The sequence below is a fragment of the Phyllostomus discolor genome, chromosome 10 (assembly GCF_004126475.2).
Source record: "Phyllostomus discolor isolate MPI-MPIP mPhyDis1 chromosome 10, mPhyDis1.pri.v3, whole genome shotgun sequence".
In the NCBI taxonomy this organism is placed as follows: domain Eukaryota; kingdom Metazoa; phylum Chordata; class Mammalia; order Chiroptera; family Phyllostomidae; genus Phyllostomus; species Phyllostomus discolor.
The window spans coordinates 50,194,250-50,209,709 of record NC_040912.2 but is presented as its reverse complement, the minus strand read 5'-3'; the positions used below and the strand labels follow the sequence as shown (position 1 = coordinate 50,209,709).

The 15,460-nt window shown below is 44.3% G+C and overlaps 1 protein-coding gene across 2 annotated transcripts in view; it reads left to right on the top strand.

The window, feature by feature from the left end:
* Positions 1-1,157: 1,157 nt before the first annotated feature.
* Positions 1,158-15,460, top strand: part of LAMB1 (laminin subunit beta 1) — a 72,304-nt gene continuing 58,001 nt past the window's right edge. For both annotated transcript variants that reach the window (XM_036010788.1, XM_028525170.2), the window contains exons 1-7: positions 1,158-1,308; positions 1,451-1,560; positions 2,652-2,827; positions 5,421-5,556; positions 8,742-8,815; positions 14,747-14,935; positions 15,026-15,089. In XM_036010788.1, the coding sequence (XP_035866681.1) occupies positions 1,524-1,560; positions 2,652-2,827; positions 5,421-5,556; positions 8,742-8,815; positions 14,747-14,935; positions 15,026-15,089 (676 nt within the window). In that variant the 5' untranslated portion in view covers positions 1,158-1,308; positions 1,451-1,523. The remainder of the gene's footprint in view (positions 1,309-1,450; positions 1,561-2,651; positions 2,828-5,420; positions 5,557-8,741; positions 8,816-14,746; positions 14,936-15,025; positions 15,090-15,460) is intronic.

The following is a 15,460-nucleotide window of genomic DNA, read 5'->3' as shown; positions in this document are numbered from 1 at the left end:
GCCTCCCTCAGCTAAAGCATATTTCTAAACTCATAAAGCAACTTACTCTATGGTCTAATGATTAAAGTTTCTTGGGCCCTATTTCATTACAGCTAAGTTAAAAACTGACCAACTAACTGGGAACTTACCCCTTCTCCCTGGGTGATTAATCAGAAAACAAGCGAAATCTCCTGACTAGGACTAACAACTAATTACACTTCCCTCTTCCAGGCACTTTTGCCCAGAGCAGGACTCAGGAAAGCTAAAGCCTTGACTCCATCCGTTGCTAAGGCAGCAGAACTGGGCTAATTCATGGAGAGGGAGGCAGAGTCCTGCCACCCACCTCTCTTCCCCCTCCAACTCCTAGGAGATTAGTGAGCTTACCTTTACCTTTTATTTAACCAGACAGGTCACACACGGTGTCGCTCGAGACCTTTCATTAGAGCCCCTCTCCCCTACCTCATTATTTGTATAGGTACCACAGAGTTTCTCTCTAGTATTGCCGACGTGGTGCTTAAGATTGTGAGGAAGTGCGTCTCATGAAGAGACCTCCAGCTTCCTTGTTATGTCAACCCTGTCAAGGTGAAATGGGAAAAGGCATCACTTAACAAAAGTGCCTATTGAGAAATTAACTGAATTAGAGCCATTATCTAGATTCAGGTAAGAAGTCTATTTTTAAAAACGGAATCAGATGGCTAATGCAATGCCGTGGCCACTTGGGGCAGGTCCTGGATAAATGTGTGCGCAAAGGAAGCGAAGTGAAGCGCAGTTTTCTTCCCTGGTACGAAGACACAGATGTCCCGACTAGTCCAAGCTCAGCGACACCTATTCCAGACAGTTCGTTTCTCAGGAACCAGCCTGACTTGTCGACCCTGTGTAAAGGTTTAACCGGCCTTCCTGGAGTGCTTAGTGCAAGAGTTAGTAGCGTAATGCACCTTTTCCTCACTCACTCCTCACAAAAGTAAATTGCACGAGAGCGCGGGAGGTCCCGACCAGCCTTCCAAGCCCACGGATCTGAACACCCACCTCCAAGACCAATCCAGGCACAGCCCGCCCCCTGCACACCGCTGGGGACCCTCACGGGGTGGCTCCCCGGAGCCCCTCGCGGGATATTGGAAGAGCCAAAACCCTGCAGCGACGGCGGGCGCGTCCTTAAAACAAAAGCGTCCCTCCAGGCCAAGTTGTGGCCTCCCGCCGCCCTCCCCCTCCGCTGACTCTCCAAATGCGCATGAGCAGAGGCGCCTCCCTCGGTTCCTCCTTAGGCTAAACTTTCTAATTCCCTTCTTTGGCTTGGGCTGCCGGCCGCTGGGAGAGCGCTCGCATCGTCGGGTGAGCTGAACAAAGTGGCTGCGCGATTTCCCCCTCCCCACCCTCCCACCCCCGTTTCCGTGGGAGCGGCAGGAAATGGAAGGGCCCCTCGCTTCTCTCTGAACATTTGCCTCCCCCCCCCCCACTCCACTGCTCCATAAAGGAACACGGGAAAACGGGGCAAGCGGCTCGGTGATCGCTCTTCTGCCGTGTCCCCTCGGCTGCAGGGACTGGACATGGGGCTGTTCCAGGTGTTCGCTTTCAGTGTCTTAGGTAATTCCGAGGAAACGGTGGGGGAAGGGGTGGGCTTGGATGTGGGGAAAGAAAACCCCAAAGCCTTTTGACCCAGCTTCGAGGGTACCTGGGGGATAGGAAGAGGGACTGGAATGGAAATTATGCCCTGGGATTAAACGCCAGCGCCATCGGTGGCCGCTGAAGACGGCGCGCGAAGATCATCGCGGACCCGCATACTCCCGGCTCTGTGCTCAGAGCTCCGGGTCCAGCGGCCGCTGCTCCGGACTTGACATATTCCTGCTGGGGCTCTCCACTGCTGGGGGAAGGCTCTTTGGGGTGGCATGGGCCGCTGCGGAAGGTTCCCAGGAGCCCGTTTCCCAGGAAAGTGCCTGAGCTGAGGGCAGGCTTCGTCCTGGGAACAGATCGGGGCCATGTGGCTTTAATTAACTAGCGCTGTCTGCCCCCGGATGGCGCCAGGAACAGCTGGACGCAGAGCTACCCTGGAACGGCAAAGCGTTGAAGCCGCTCCAGAGCCTCGGGAATTCTCTGCTCGCTCCTTGCTCGAGAAGCGGACTCCCTCGCGAGCCCGCCACCTCTGCCCCACATCCAGGGGTCCTTGCTCGTGCACGTGTGTGCGCGCACACACACAGGCACACACTCTCCCCTGTGTCCCCATGATCACAGATTTCCGCGCGCACACACATTCGCATTCACAGCGAGGATGCACGGGCTGCCGCGTGCACGCGGGTTCACATACACACTCCAGCGCTGATGTGCAGCGTTTGGCTGCCCGCTCGCTACATTGCACCCAGGTCAAGTCACGTCGAAGTGGCGGGTCTGCACATAGTCTTTTGTGTCCCGAGCTGCCCCCACCCCGGGGCAAATCAGGGTGGGCGCGATGCCCTTGGCTGCTGGATAAGCCTGAGATCCTGTCTGTGTTTCTCTCCGAATTCGCCTCTCACGTCCCCGCCTTCCCCTCCTTTCCCTCACTCACCTCTCCATTGTCTCTTTTCTGTGCGTTCGGCTTTCTTCTGAACCTACACTATCCCGGCCCCTGCTTGTTCCTTTTGCTCGGACTCGCTTTCTACTCGCAATCCCCCATTCCCCACCCCCATCTGCCCCTTCCACAGTGGTGTTCGGGGTCCGAGTGCGCGCTCAAGAACCGGAGTTCAGCTACGGCTGCGCGGAGGGCAGCTGCTACCCAGCCACTGGCGACCTTCTCATCGGCCGAGCACAGAGGCTTTCGGTAACCTCGACGTGCGGGTTGCACACGCCCGAGCCTTACTGCATCGTTAGCCACCTCCAGGTGAGCGCGGAGAGCCCAGCTGGACGCTCTAAGCGCACGTCCTCCAGTCCAGACCAAAGCAGCTGGCACAGGGGACGACTCCTCATCCTGCCACCTATCCAGACAGGAAGTCGGCAAAGCCAGGGAGGCCCGGGATTCGGCTGGTAGCCCACCCTTTTGCCCCATCTCAATTTGCACAGTTGCATCCGCCAAACGCTTCCTGTGGTCACCGCTGCCGGCACAGGCAGCATGGAAAGACAGGGTTGCAGACAGACCTGGCCCCTGCTACTGCCCTAACTCGCAGGCTCCAACCCACCCCCTCCAGGGGCTCCAGAAATCCTGTGTGTGTGTGCGTGTGCGTGCTCGAGCGAGCGCTTAATCTTTCCCCTGTGGAAATACGGGTGAAAAATTCTTTTCTTTTTCTTTATTTTATCTTCTTTCTTTTTTAGCTCCTTTTTAAATAACGAGAAGTGATCTTGGATTTTTTTTTCAAATTTTGCACTTGGATAAAGGATATTACACCGCTGACCTTGTAAGGTCACTCCAGTCATCGGACCTGTTTTTCTCGCCTCGTTTGGTGCTGTTCTCCCATCCACCTTTATTAGATACCAGGATCAAATGCTTTCAAAAATGACCTGGTTGCCATGGTACCCTGATAGATGAGGACCTAAATGGAATTTCAGGGTGTTTTCTGTTTCCAGAAGTAGAACCAGATTTTAGATTTCAGAAGTCACATTTTTATAAAGCCAACACATTCTAGAAGAAAACAAAGTGGAAACTATCCAGAATGAGAATCCTTTTTCCTTGATTTTTAAAAAGGAGACTGATATCTCTGGCCTCTCAGGCAAGCAGGTGTTAATCTTACAAGTGGGGCAAGTTCCAAACCAATTGGTCTAATTTTGGTTGCTTCATCCACCTGTATACCTGCCCTTTAGAGGTGAGATGGTGTGGTGTGGTTTACATAGCAGATTCCTTAACACGGAGTCACTTTTACAAAGCAGAAGGGGAGCCCATTCTGGAAACGTGATAAATTAAACCGAAGGAATGTGGTAAAGTGGATTCCACTCATTTGCTTCCAGATTTATGCAGAGATGTCTAGACTGTTTCCTCCTGATTAAAAGAGAGGCTATAATTAAACTTTTTGTAAGTTCTGGTAATTGTTCTTCAGTATTAGTGTCCTTGAAAAGTTACTGAAGGCAGTAGATGTTACCTCTTCTAATATTAGCATACGCATTGTACTTAAAATATTATGCTAGCATTTACCGCAGAGGCCAGGCGGTTCTGGAATGAATCGCCCAGTTCTGAAACCAGTTTTGACCAGAATGAGATTTGGACTATTTGTGTTAAAAGCAAGTAGAACCAGACTCTCTGGTTTAGGTGATTAGCCAAGAAATTGTGGAGTGCTCTCCACAGATACCAGATCCTAAAGAAAGGGGCTGGCCGTGCACTTTCCCTCAGGCATTTAGCGGGTGTGAAAAACAAGTCAGGAAGCTTGTTTTGTTCAGGGTCCCACTGCACCCCTGACTTCTGGTCTCTGTATTTTCATTAGTACATTTTGCCAGGTTCTAAATTCTTTTGGGAGGAAGAAGATAAATAAATAGAATTGTAAAGTGCTGCCAGTTGATATTGTCCTCATAAAAATACCCCCATTGCTAAATGTTTTTGTAAGATGTGTGTGGGTGTCTATAGATTTCAGTCTCAGTACATTCTCAGACTTAAGGGTAATCTGCATTTCAGAAAACTTAGGTAGAAACCAGAGCTCTGTGGGGAAGAGGGAACTGTTAAGTCATGTTATTTATGATTTACCATACTGGAATACAAAGAGCATTCTTTGAACTCTCCTGACCCAACTGCCAGGGTGGCTGTACTGTGGCCCCCGTTGTAGGGAGCAGGAGCGTGAGAAGAGAGCAGTTCAGAGCTACTCTACAACCTGAAGTATTCCTCAGTTCCAGTTCAGGTCCACTTTGGTGTTCTTTGAGTTGGTCACAATCTATAGTGCTCCCAGCACAATGGGACAGCCCGGTACCCCAGTCCCCAGATATCCTGAGGAGTGTGTCATTTGTAGGCCACCACCACTCATTTGCTGGTTCACAGCTTGGGCAGAGTAGAAGCTAAGAAGTCTTGTTCTGTAGTTCCCGAAGGTTCTTGAATACATCTGCCTGATAGTTGATTTCTGCCTTATGTAGGTTTTAGGAAATCAGGCCAAGTGAATTGTTTTTTTTTTTCCTTTTCCTTTTCAGTTTGCTTTATGTCTGCAAAAATTCTCTAATACCTCTTCTGCATTTCACTTGAAGAGTAAGCTTGTCTAGCTATTTAGTGAGATTAAGGCTTAAGCCTAGAAATTTCATTTTGATTAAATTAATAGGTGGTGAAAACAATACCTTTTACTTTTGACCTTGAATTTGCAAAAGAGGAGGAAATTTTCAGGAGAATTTCATACACTGTAAATTAAAGTGAAGGGCATGTGATCCATTATTTAAGTAATTTTGGCATCCATTTTTTTTAAGCAAATAGGTTTGATTTTTGTATTATGGGCTTGAATTTTATCGTGGGGTGTGTGTGTGTATATGTGAGTGATTATTTCCCAGACTCATGAAAGTCACTTTGCTTTCAGGAGGACAAAAAATGCTTCATATGCAATTCACAAGATCCTTATGATGAGACCCTCAATCCAGATAGTCATCTCATTGAAAATGTGGTCACTACATTTGCTCCAAACCGCCTTAAGATGTGGTGGCAATCTGAAAATGGTATGTGGTTCTTGTAGGAACAAGTTTGTGGAGTGTGATTGGTCACTTGGAAGGGGTTGACAGACTCCTGGGTACTTGTAATTATGGTTCCTCTGTCCTGTGATCATGGCCTTTGATACATTTACTGCCTGAAGCACTAACTTCTTTAGTAAAATCTGATCCTTCTTCCCAAGCATGCACTCCCTATAAGAAAGCAGTCTTTCATGCTAGACCAAAGTAATTCCTAGTCCTCATTCTGAGGGGGGCCTTTAGGGAGTGTGTAGGTGCTGAGGAGGGCATGGGAAAGCCTGTACTATCTCAGGCCCTTATTCTTCCACAAAAATATAGCATGTCTCATTTGGATCAACCCCAAGTAAAAGGGCAGAATCAGCCCCCACCACTATCACCACCTTCCTTCTATCTAAAGAAAAATTGATAGTACGATGAATAAGTACTAGATGTGATTTTTCAAAGACTTGGTCAAAGACTCGAGTCTTTTTCAAAGACTCGGTATGACCCCAAGTCATACACATGTTGACCGAGGGTTGAATTGTTCACTGGTTGGCCTTGGAACTCCACTGGTTAGCAGCTTGATTGAAATAGACTGGCTCCCAGAAAGCATGTATTTGTTAGAGCCTTATTAATTCTAATAGGAGGAGGATCTCTTGGTCCATAGATCAGTGTGAAAGTTTCTGTAAACTGCCCAAGTCAGTTTCCCCAGTGAGTATGTCAGTTTGATCTGTCATCTCCTCTTTGCCTTTTGGCTTTTGGTTTAATAAATTCATCAAATATGATATTACTATTACTGTGAAATTAAGCCAAAATTATTTTTGCATTTGTTTTAAACTTGAATGCTGAGCTTTGGGGAATAAAGGTAGAGTTACTGTGTTTGTTAATTAACCAGGTATCATTAGATTTTTTAAAAAATCATGAGTAAGGGCTCTCAGAAGTAAACCTAAGCCTGGCCATAGAAAGCATGGACACTACTAGATCTGATTATTAGACCCCCTATACCTGAGATGTTTTGGGATGCTTGCAGTCATTCATCATTCTGTAAAGAACTCCCTTAGTAGATTTCCTCATCATTGACTAGGAAATCCCACATGCTTTCTAGAAGACTGTTGGTTTCTGGAGAGGGTTGAATTGTTCACTGGTTGGCCTTGGAACTCCACTGGTTACCAGCTTGATTGAAATAGACTGGCTCCCAGAAAGCATGTATTTGTTAGAGCCTTATTAATTCTTATAGGAGGAGGATCTCTTGGTCCATAGATCAGTGTGAAAGTTTCTGTAAATCTACACCTGAACACAGAGGACCCCTGAGATAGTGTAGAACTTATTACAATTAATTGAGGAGCATTTCCTGACTGCTCATGTTCTTCTAGGGAAACGGAAACAGAAGGATGCCTCAGTGTTAGAAGAAAGACTGTTCCCATTTTAGGTGATGGACAGTAAAATAGTTCATCTTGTGCTATGGTTCTAAAGAAGAGGTTTTTCTTGGTTACATCAGTAAAAATTTTCTACAGCTTTTAATTTGTATGACAAGAGAAACCAAATGCCAGAAAGAAGGGTTTTCCAATGAGAGGGGCTTGATTTCTCTGTCACTCTGAGACAAGGTTAGACAACATGAGACTGATGGGGCTTGGTCTCTGGAAAGTCAGACCAGTGGTTACTGTCACCTGTCATTTCTCTGTCATCTGATAGTGAGGGTGCACAATTAAGGACTTTTCTTTGTAAATGTGATTTTATCTACTTTCTGTGTGTTTTGTCCAAACTGAGCTTTCCATGGTGGCATTAAATGATCAGTTCTCGGGCTTGGCTAACTTTGAATTTCCCCTATGTGGTGATCTGATAGAAATCAAATACACTGTCTAAGAATGGTCTTGCTTCTTCTCGATGGGTTTTTCTTCCCATATTAAAAAAACTGTAGTGCTGTACTAGGTCATAAATCTAAAGTGGAATGTGCTTTCAGGCCATGCGTCGAAGCGTGTGGTCTTGCGTTGCAGGAATGGTACCAGTCTTGTTTGTACTTTCTATTATTTCGTTATCTCTTCATTTTGAACAAATATTTTATGTTTTTAAAAGCTTGGGAGAGGAGAGACATATAGTTGTTTGGCTAACATTTCACATGAAAAGAAATGTCCAGAACGGGTTTATAATATGGTTCTTTTTAATAATTTAGGAAAGTTAGGATGATTATAATGTTACAGATGTTTTTCTGTAACATTCCAGCTAACTTACATCCGTTCCAGTGACCACTCTCCCCTCCCCCAATTGCCTTGGTAGTTTCCCAGCTGGAGAGTTTATTTCAAAAGTCCGACTGATTTCCTGAAAATACACCAGCTGGGGACATGATTCATTCTGACCCATTCCTGTCTTCTAGCATTTAAGGCTTCCTTTGCTCTGGAAGATGGGCCCTAAAGGCTCTCTGAAGCACAGGAAAGGTGGAAGGTCTCCTTTACCAAACAGGCAGGGCACAAGGGATTGGGGCAGAGATGTAGTCCATCTCTGGAATTCCAGTGGCCTTTCTGTGTGTTACAGTCAGTCTGATATACCCTCGGGACATGGTGCAAAGGCTCATTTGTTTGTTCAGGCTTTCCCCTCAAAGAGGAGATGTTAGTATTTGTCTGGGCTAGTTTGTTTATTGGACCAACGCTTTGTCTCTTTGGCATAGTTTTTCAATTGTGGAAATGCATCCAAAGCCTTCCCCATCAGAGATGGGTTTTTCTAAACTGGAGTAAAACTCGTATTTTCCTTGCTGCTACATAGAAAAAAAAAGAGTATCTGTATTTCTCCTGAAGGAGGATTGTGTCCTGTGTTTTAGACTGCAAGCCGAGCCCCTGCTGTGTTCAGGAAGTGCCCCTCTCCTTTCCCCTTGGAGAGCTTCTTGGCTTAGAGGGATGGGAAGATGTTTCACTGTTTCCTAAGTAAAGATGTCCTTGACACAGCTAGAGGCATGCTGCCAGATGGCATATTCCAGTGGGCAGATTCAACATGCTAAGCTCCAGAAGGATTTGTGGAAGGCTGAAGGATCCTTCCAATTTGTGCTTCACCACCTTAGTCAGGACAGGGGTTTATTGTCATCGTATCTGCCTCTTCAGGCACAGAGGACTTCTATGAGGAGCAAAATGATAACTTAAGAAAATAGTCTCAACTGTTCACAGATGTTCCTGTTTACATTGCTGTTTCCTTTTTTTTTTAATCTGTAGGCGTGGAAAATGTAACCATCCAACTGGATTTGGAAGCAGAATTCCATTTTACTCATCTCATTATGACCTTCAAGGTAAGGAATCCATAACTTCCCCACAAGGGACATGTGAGGATCCTTTCAATCCCCCTTTCAAAACAGATGCCTGTTGTGAACTGACCTGAATGGGAACTTAAATATTAGTGTTGCCATCAGTTGGGAGAACTGGGCAGTTTTTTAAACATGGGCATAAATAATTATGCTTAACAAACACTCTATCTTCATGGCAATAAGTAGAGAAAGCCACTATTCTAAGGTAATTCAACTGTAAACTTTTAATCAGGTATCTTCTTACTTCCCCACAGAGAGAGGCGGCTCTGACTCTCCCAAACCACAACAAAACATCTGGAGAGTAAATCCCTGATCTGATTGCTTGTGTCAGTGATTTAATGCTGAGTTTGGTAACTGAAAAGGAAGTGTATTGTCTTTAGTTTCCAAGGTTTTGCAAAATTTGCGAAAACAGTTTACAGTTCCTTAAGAATTGTGTATGCCTTCTTAAATGTGGATTTTCTCATCCTTTTTCATTTTGAGATGTAAAATGACTCCAGGAGGGGGGAATGTCTCTGCATAAAGTCCCTTTGTTTCTTCTCAAGCAGCTGCCTGGAAATGACAGGCTTCACACGGCTTCGGCTTCGAGTACATGTTGGTGCACACAAAGCCCATAATTTACTTACTACTTCTCAGATTCAAATCACTTGCGAATAGTTTCCAGTTGGAGTTGGGGGCCTTATCTGCACCCTCTCAGGTTAGGAAAAGGTGCCAGGGTAGATTTACCATGTGGGCAGGTAGCCATGAAAGTCTCATATTTATCTGCTCCTGAAGACTGCGAGGCTGGAGCATGTGTGGGTGTGGAGGTCAGAACGTGACTGGGAGGAATTCTGGGCTTGAGGAGGAAGGTTTACACAGTGACACCTGATACTGAGAGGGTGGGGAAGGCTTCCCCTAAACACCTTCCTCATTTACTCCTTGTCCCTTCATTTATCACACACTCAACCTGGCAGGTAGAATTAAAACTCAGCTACTTGCGAGGATGTTGCCTTCCTGTTATGTGACACCTGAATATACTCAGTCATCTTTATTAATGTTTATGGTCCTATTTTTTACTCTGGAAAGGGCAACTGTTTACATATATGGGTAGTTCTGAATTCCTTTATATCCAAAAGTCCTTTGGGCATAGATTCTATAGTTGAAACTCATTCAAGTGAGTACAATGGGCCAGAGATGCAGTTCTGTCCAGGAGCACAGAAGGTCAGATGGAGGAGGTGGTGATTTAACTGAGACGTGAAGAATGGGAACAAGGTATCATACTTTATGAGTGAGAACTCATCTTTGGGTTCCAGTCCATATGTGAAAAGCAATCTCTATGGTTGTGACTTGGGTATGAACCTGCATTCTGCCCTTTACTGGTGTGCATGGCCAGAGCTTTGGCTTTCCCTTTTGGAAAGTGGGAACAGCAGTAACACCTACATTATAGGGTTGTGTGACCCCTATACCCCTCTGCTTTGGGAATAGGGGTAATCTCACTACCCTGACCTAGTGGAATAGGCCCCAGTGGGATTCCCTAGTCAGACTGTGACCATTTTTATATATGCTAATGCTTGGCCCAGAATTGCTTCTGCAAATATTTACTGAGACATGAGTAAGTAAATTAATGAGTCTAACCACCTTCCATTTGTCAGAAACTGCTCCAGGCTTTATGGGATATTTTAAAGATAGTGGAGTTATTGCCCTCCTGGAACTTCCTGTTTTCTCAGGGAGAAACATACTTGCACATAACTCATCGTTCACGGCTGAGCGTGCTAACAGCTACAGCAAAAGGTCAGATAATGTACATTAGCACGGAGGAGTGGTAGATTAACTTCAGCCTGGGATACGAGAGGAAGCTTCATGAGGAGAGGCCTGGGGCTGCCCTTGACCTGTGCCAAGAAGAGCAAGCTGGATTTCAGTGGGAGGAGGTGGGAGAAAAGCCATCGTGGGCAGAGGAAACAGTCTGAGAGCATACTTCTGACAGGGTCATTCAGCATGAACAATGTAGATTTACCTTGACCTTGGGGTGGTGTGTGGAGGAAGGGAAGTAAGAGGACAGAAGGACCTTGACTCCTTCCTAAGGATTGTGAATTTTATAGGAAACAGGGAGCGACTGACAGGAAATAAGACCTGTATTTCAGGGATGGAGGCAAGCGGAAATGCAAAGGAGGGCCTGGGACAGTTCTTGTTGATGTCAGTGTGTAAAAAGCGCTGACTCAGGAGAGGCCTGGTGTCCATGCAGAGGCTGTCTGGGATCCTCAGCCCAGATGTCTCGGCAGCATTACGTGAAGCTTCTTTAGATTGCACATATCCCCTGTTACCCTGCTACTGCTGCCTGAGAATCATCGCCAAGATGTGGAGCCTGTTTTCTAAGAAGGTCAGTTGGAACCCTTAGAATCAAAAGTTAAACCATGAATTAGAGAAAGATTAGAAGCAGAGCAGTGAGAGGAAGGGTAAGGACAGGAGTAGCTTAAAGATGACTCATGGTCTAAGCTGAATGTCTAGGAGGGTGGTGATATCGGCAACAATAGTGAGGATAGGAAGGGGATGAGAATGAATACATGTCTTGCTTATTCCTGTTTGACATGGCCATGGCTGAATGCTAAGAGGATTGCATTTTCTTAAGCTAGCAAAATTCATTCAGCATATATACAGTGTTTTTGTATATGGCCAGATGTTTCCAAATCCACAGCCCTTTTATTTAGTATAAATTCAGAGGCAACTGTGCAGCACTGTGAGGCCTTGAAAAGGCTGGTGACTAAGCAAAGAGTGTGGAAAGTCTTCTGTTCTGTCAGTAAAATGTGTTGTTCTCATTTCCAGCAGCTTCTTCACACTACAGGAAATTGGATAACCTGCCAGTGGTCCTTTGGGACTTAGACATTTCCAGGAAGGAGGGAGAAGGAAGCATAGCAAGAACTGGCTATAGGGCTTTCCCTCTCTGCTCCCCTGTGACACAGACATCAGGCTAGCCTCTCCCCAGGCAGCGCCACCTAGGAGCTGTTCTTGCGAGGAGTTTGCCCTGGTTCAGTTGGCTTACTGGGTTTTTTTCCCTGACCTTGAAGTTCTAATTAAGTATAGTTGTTTATATTTCTGAATTGGTCAAAAAAGAAAAGAAAAGGAAGAGAAAAGAGAAGAGAAGAGAAGAGAAGAGAAGAGAAGAGAAGAGAAGAGAAGAGAGAGAAGGAACTTGAGCAACTAGTAATCAAATAAGTCAAAGAATCTGTCAAAATGTGATCTTCCATTTCCTTACCTTTGTCTCTTTTATCAGTGGAAAAGACCAGCAGAATTATTAAGAGAGGCAAGCGGAGGCCTGGGGATGTGCTAGTTTACACCATAGTTGTCACCCGAATTTCTGTCAAGGACTAGTTTTAGTTCAGAAGTGTCTTTGTTCAGCTTCTGTTTAACTTCCTTGATCTTCATCGTAACCTGGTTTCCACTTTACTTGAACAAGTAAAGACAAGGTAGACAAGGTAGACCTTGTCTAGCTTCAGTGTTTAAGCATGTGCCTACTCTTACTGCCCATTCTGCCTCACCTCTTATTTCCAGTTGCTTCTGCTCACATCAACCCCCCAAACCTCTGTCCTGCGTCTGTTTCCAGGATTTTTGTCTGTTATTCCTTCTTCTCTGAAATCCACTTTTCAGTCTTCTATTATGCCATTAGCCAGTGAGGCAGAAAGGTAGGTCTAGTGTTGGGTTTGAATCTAAGCTCCACAGACAGCTAGCAAGTCAGCTGATGTCTCTCAGCCTCAGCTTCCTCATCCATTAAGGTAAGTGTGTTGTGAGGCTGTTTTGGTTCCCTAGGATTCCATTCGAAGTCCCACAGACTGGGTGGCTTAAACAACAGTCTGAGCTCAAGGTATTGGCAAAGTTGCTTCCTTCTAAGGCTTTTTCTTTCCTTGACTTACAGATAACTGTCTTTTCTTTTTGTCTTCACATGGTCTTCCTTCTGTTCTTGTCTGTATCCTAATTTCTTCTTATAAGGACACCAGTCATAATGGATTAGGACCCATTCCAGTGACCTCATTTTACTTTATCCCTTTAAAGAGCCTACCTCCAAATACAGTCGTAGTCTGAGGTACTGAGGGTTAGGTCTTCAACATGAGAATTTTTGGAGGATAGAGTTCAGCCCATAACAGAAAGTTAAATGATTTAATGTAATTAAAGTTCTGGGCACCACTCTCTTTGCTTCCTTGTCTAGCCCTTTGTTGACGCATTTTCCTGGAGCTCCGACTTTGGCTCTCTTTTGTCTGTTGCTCTTCGAGGGGAAATTATGTGTGGAGGTTTCAAATATTGTAAGTATACAGTGAATCCCAAATCCATGTTTCAAGCTCCATTCTTGCAGCTATGTGCTTGACCGCTTTTTAATTGTCTAGTGGGCGTCACTATATGGATGGCTCACATGTCATTAGCCCAGAACCAAATGCCTTCGCATCTCAAAGACACAAAGTTGTTTGTGTCTTTGTTGTTAGTAGCACAGTCCTCCCAGCTACCCAAACTCAGGTGTCTGTGTTTCTTTCCTCTCCCTCCCTTTCCACTGAAATATAATTCAATATATTTTACTTTTAATAAATTTTCAGAACGGTCAATTCCAACCTGTTATCTGTATTCAAATTGTAAAGCTTGGGTTAAGTCCTTCATCTTTTCCCTATTGCTTGGTTTCATTTTGTTCAGTTAAATCTTTGTGTTTCCCTTTCATTGCGTAAAGATGAAAAGTAAACCCCTTCGCACTGCAGACAAATTCCTTCCTATTCTGCCCCAAGTGACCTCTTCTGCCACCTGCAGCGTCCTCCGCCGCTGCCTGGGAAACACCCAGTTACCTTTTTAAGATTTAGTTTGATGCCATCTTCTCTCTGAAGCATTCGCCAGTTTTGTGTGTGGTGAAATATACATAATACGAAATTAGCCTTTTTAACCCTTTTTAAGTGTACAGTTCAACGGCATTAGGCATATTCACAATATTGTGTTACTATCACCACTACTTCTAGAACTTCTTTATCATTCCACATAGAAACTCTGCACCATTAAGCAGCAACTCCTCATTGACCCCTCCCACAACCCCTGGAAAACTCTATTCTACTGCCTGTCTCTGTGCACTTGCCTATTCCAGACATTTAATACAAGTGGAATCATACAATATTTGTCCTTTCGTGCCTGGCTTGTTTCACTTACTGTAATGTTTTCAAGGCTCATCTATGTTGGAAATATTAGAGTTTCATTCCTTTTGATGGTCAAATAGCATTTCATTGCAGGTATATAGTTTATATTTATCCATTCATTTGTTAATGGACATTTGAGTTGTTTCTCCTATTTGGCTGTTGTGAATAATGCTGCTATGAACGCTCTTGTACATTTATTGGTCTGAGTCTGTTATCAGTCCTTTTGGGTGTATAGCTAGGAGTGGAATTGCAGGATTCCCCAGATTCTTGAGTTAGTAATTCCTCCCTCTTGCTTTCCCAAAGTACACCACATGTGACTCTACTTTGATGTTTGACATATTATGTGTAAATGATTTATACCCATATTGATACCTCATTAGACTATCTAGAACATATGTGTGGTACTGAGTAGCAGTTACCACACATCTATTGGATAATTAAATGAACAGTTAAAAGAACAAGCACTCAAACTGAACAATCCTATTATGTGTCTGATGACTAAATATACAAGACTTGTCTGTTATTAAGCCCCGTTTATAATCAGCTTCTAAAGAGAAACAGCTTACTAATCTTCGGTAGGGTGGGAGGAAGTGCGATTTAGAGGCTAGACACTTTCCTCTTGAGAAGAGGCTCCGTGGAACCATCTGAAGTATTTGAAATCCAGCTACATTCTGAAATACCAACCACATGCAGTCAGTTGAGTGATATTGTCATCTGAGGGTTTTTTTTAAAAACCCATTACAGATAAAAAACATTAAATAAATCTTTTTCACCCTGTCTTTAGACATTCCGCCCAGCTGCCATGCTGATAGAACGGTCCTCTGACTTTGGGAAGACGTGGGGCGTGTACAGATACTTTGCTTATGACTGTGAGAGCTCCTTTCCAGGCATTTCAACAGGCCCCATGAAGAAAGTTGACGATATAATTTGTGATTCCCGATATTCTGACATCGAACCATCAACAGAAGGAGAGGTTTGTTTGCTGTTTTTGTATTACATCTTACTTGCAAATATAGTTTTTGATTATTGCAAAAATGCCAATTACTCTTTTATCTATTTTTAGGTGATATTTCGTGCTTTAGATCCTGCTTTCAAAATAGAAGATCCTTATAGTCCAAGAATACAGAGTAAGCTTGTTTTCAAATAAAAGTTTACAGAAAATAGCAATCATAGAAAAACTTTTACCCAGAGCACTTCTGCCCAGAATCTAAATATTCAGTGCTAAATCTACCCTCTTCATTTGTTCTTTCTCTGCAATACCCTACCAGAAGCTCTTAAAATCGGCAATAATCACAATCCTCACTGATGGGGAACACATTTTGATAAGAGTAAAAAATTTTTGTCATGTGTACTCAAACAGTTATGCTTCTCACAATACCTTATTTATTTTATTGCTCAGTATATGTATATGTGTATATGTATGTATAGATTAAGCTATTAGATAAAGCTGTTGTAACAAAGGGTCTCCCAAAATACAATGGCTCAAATAAATGGAAGT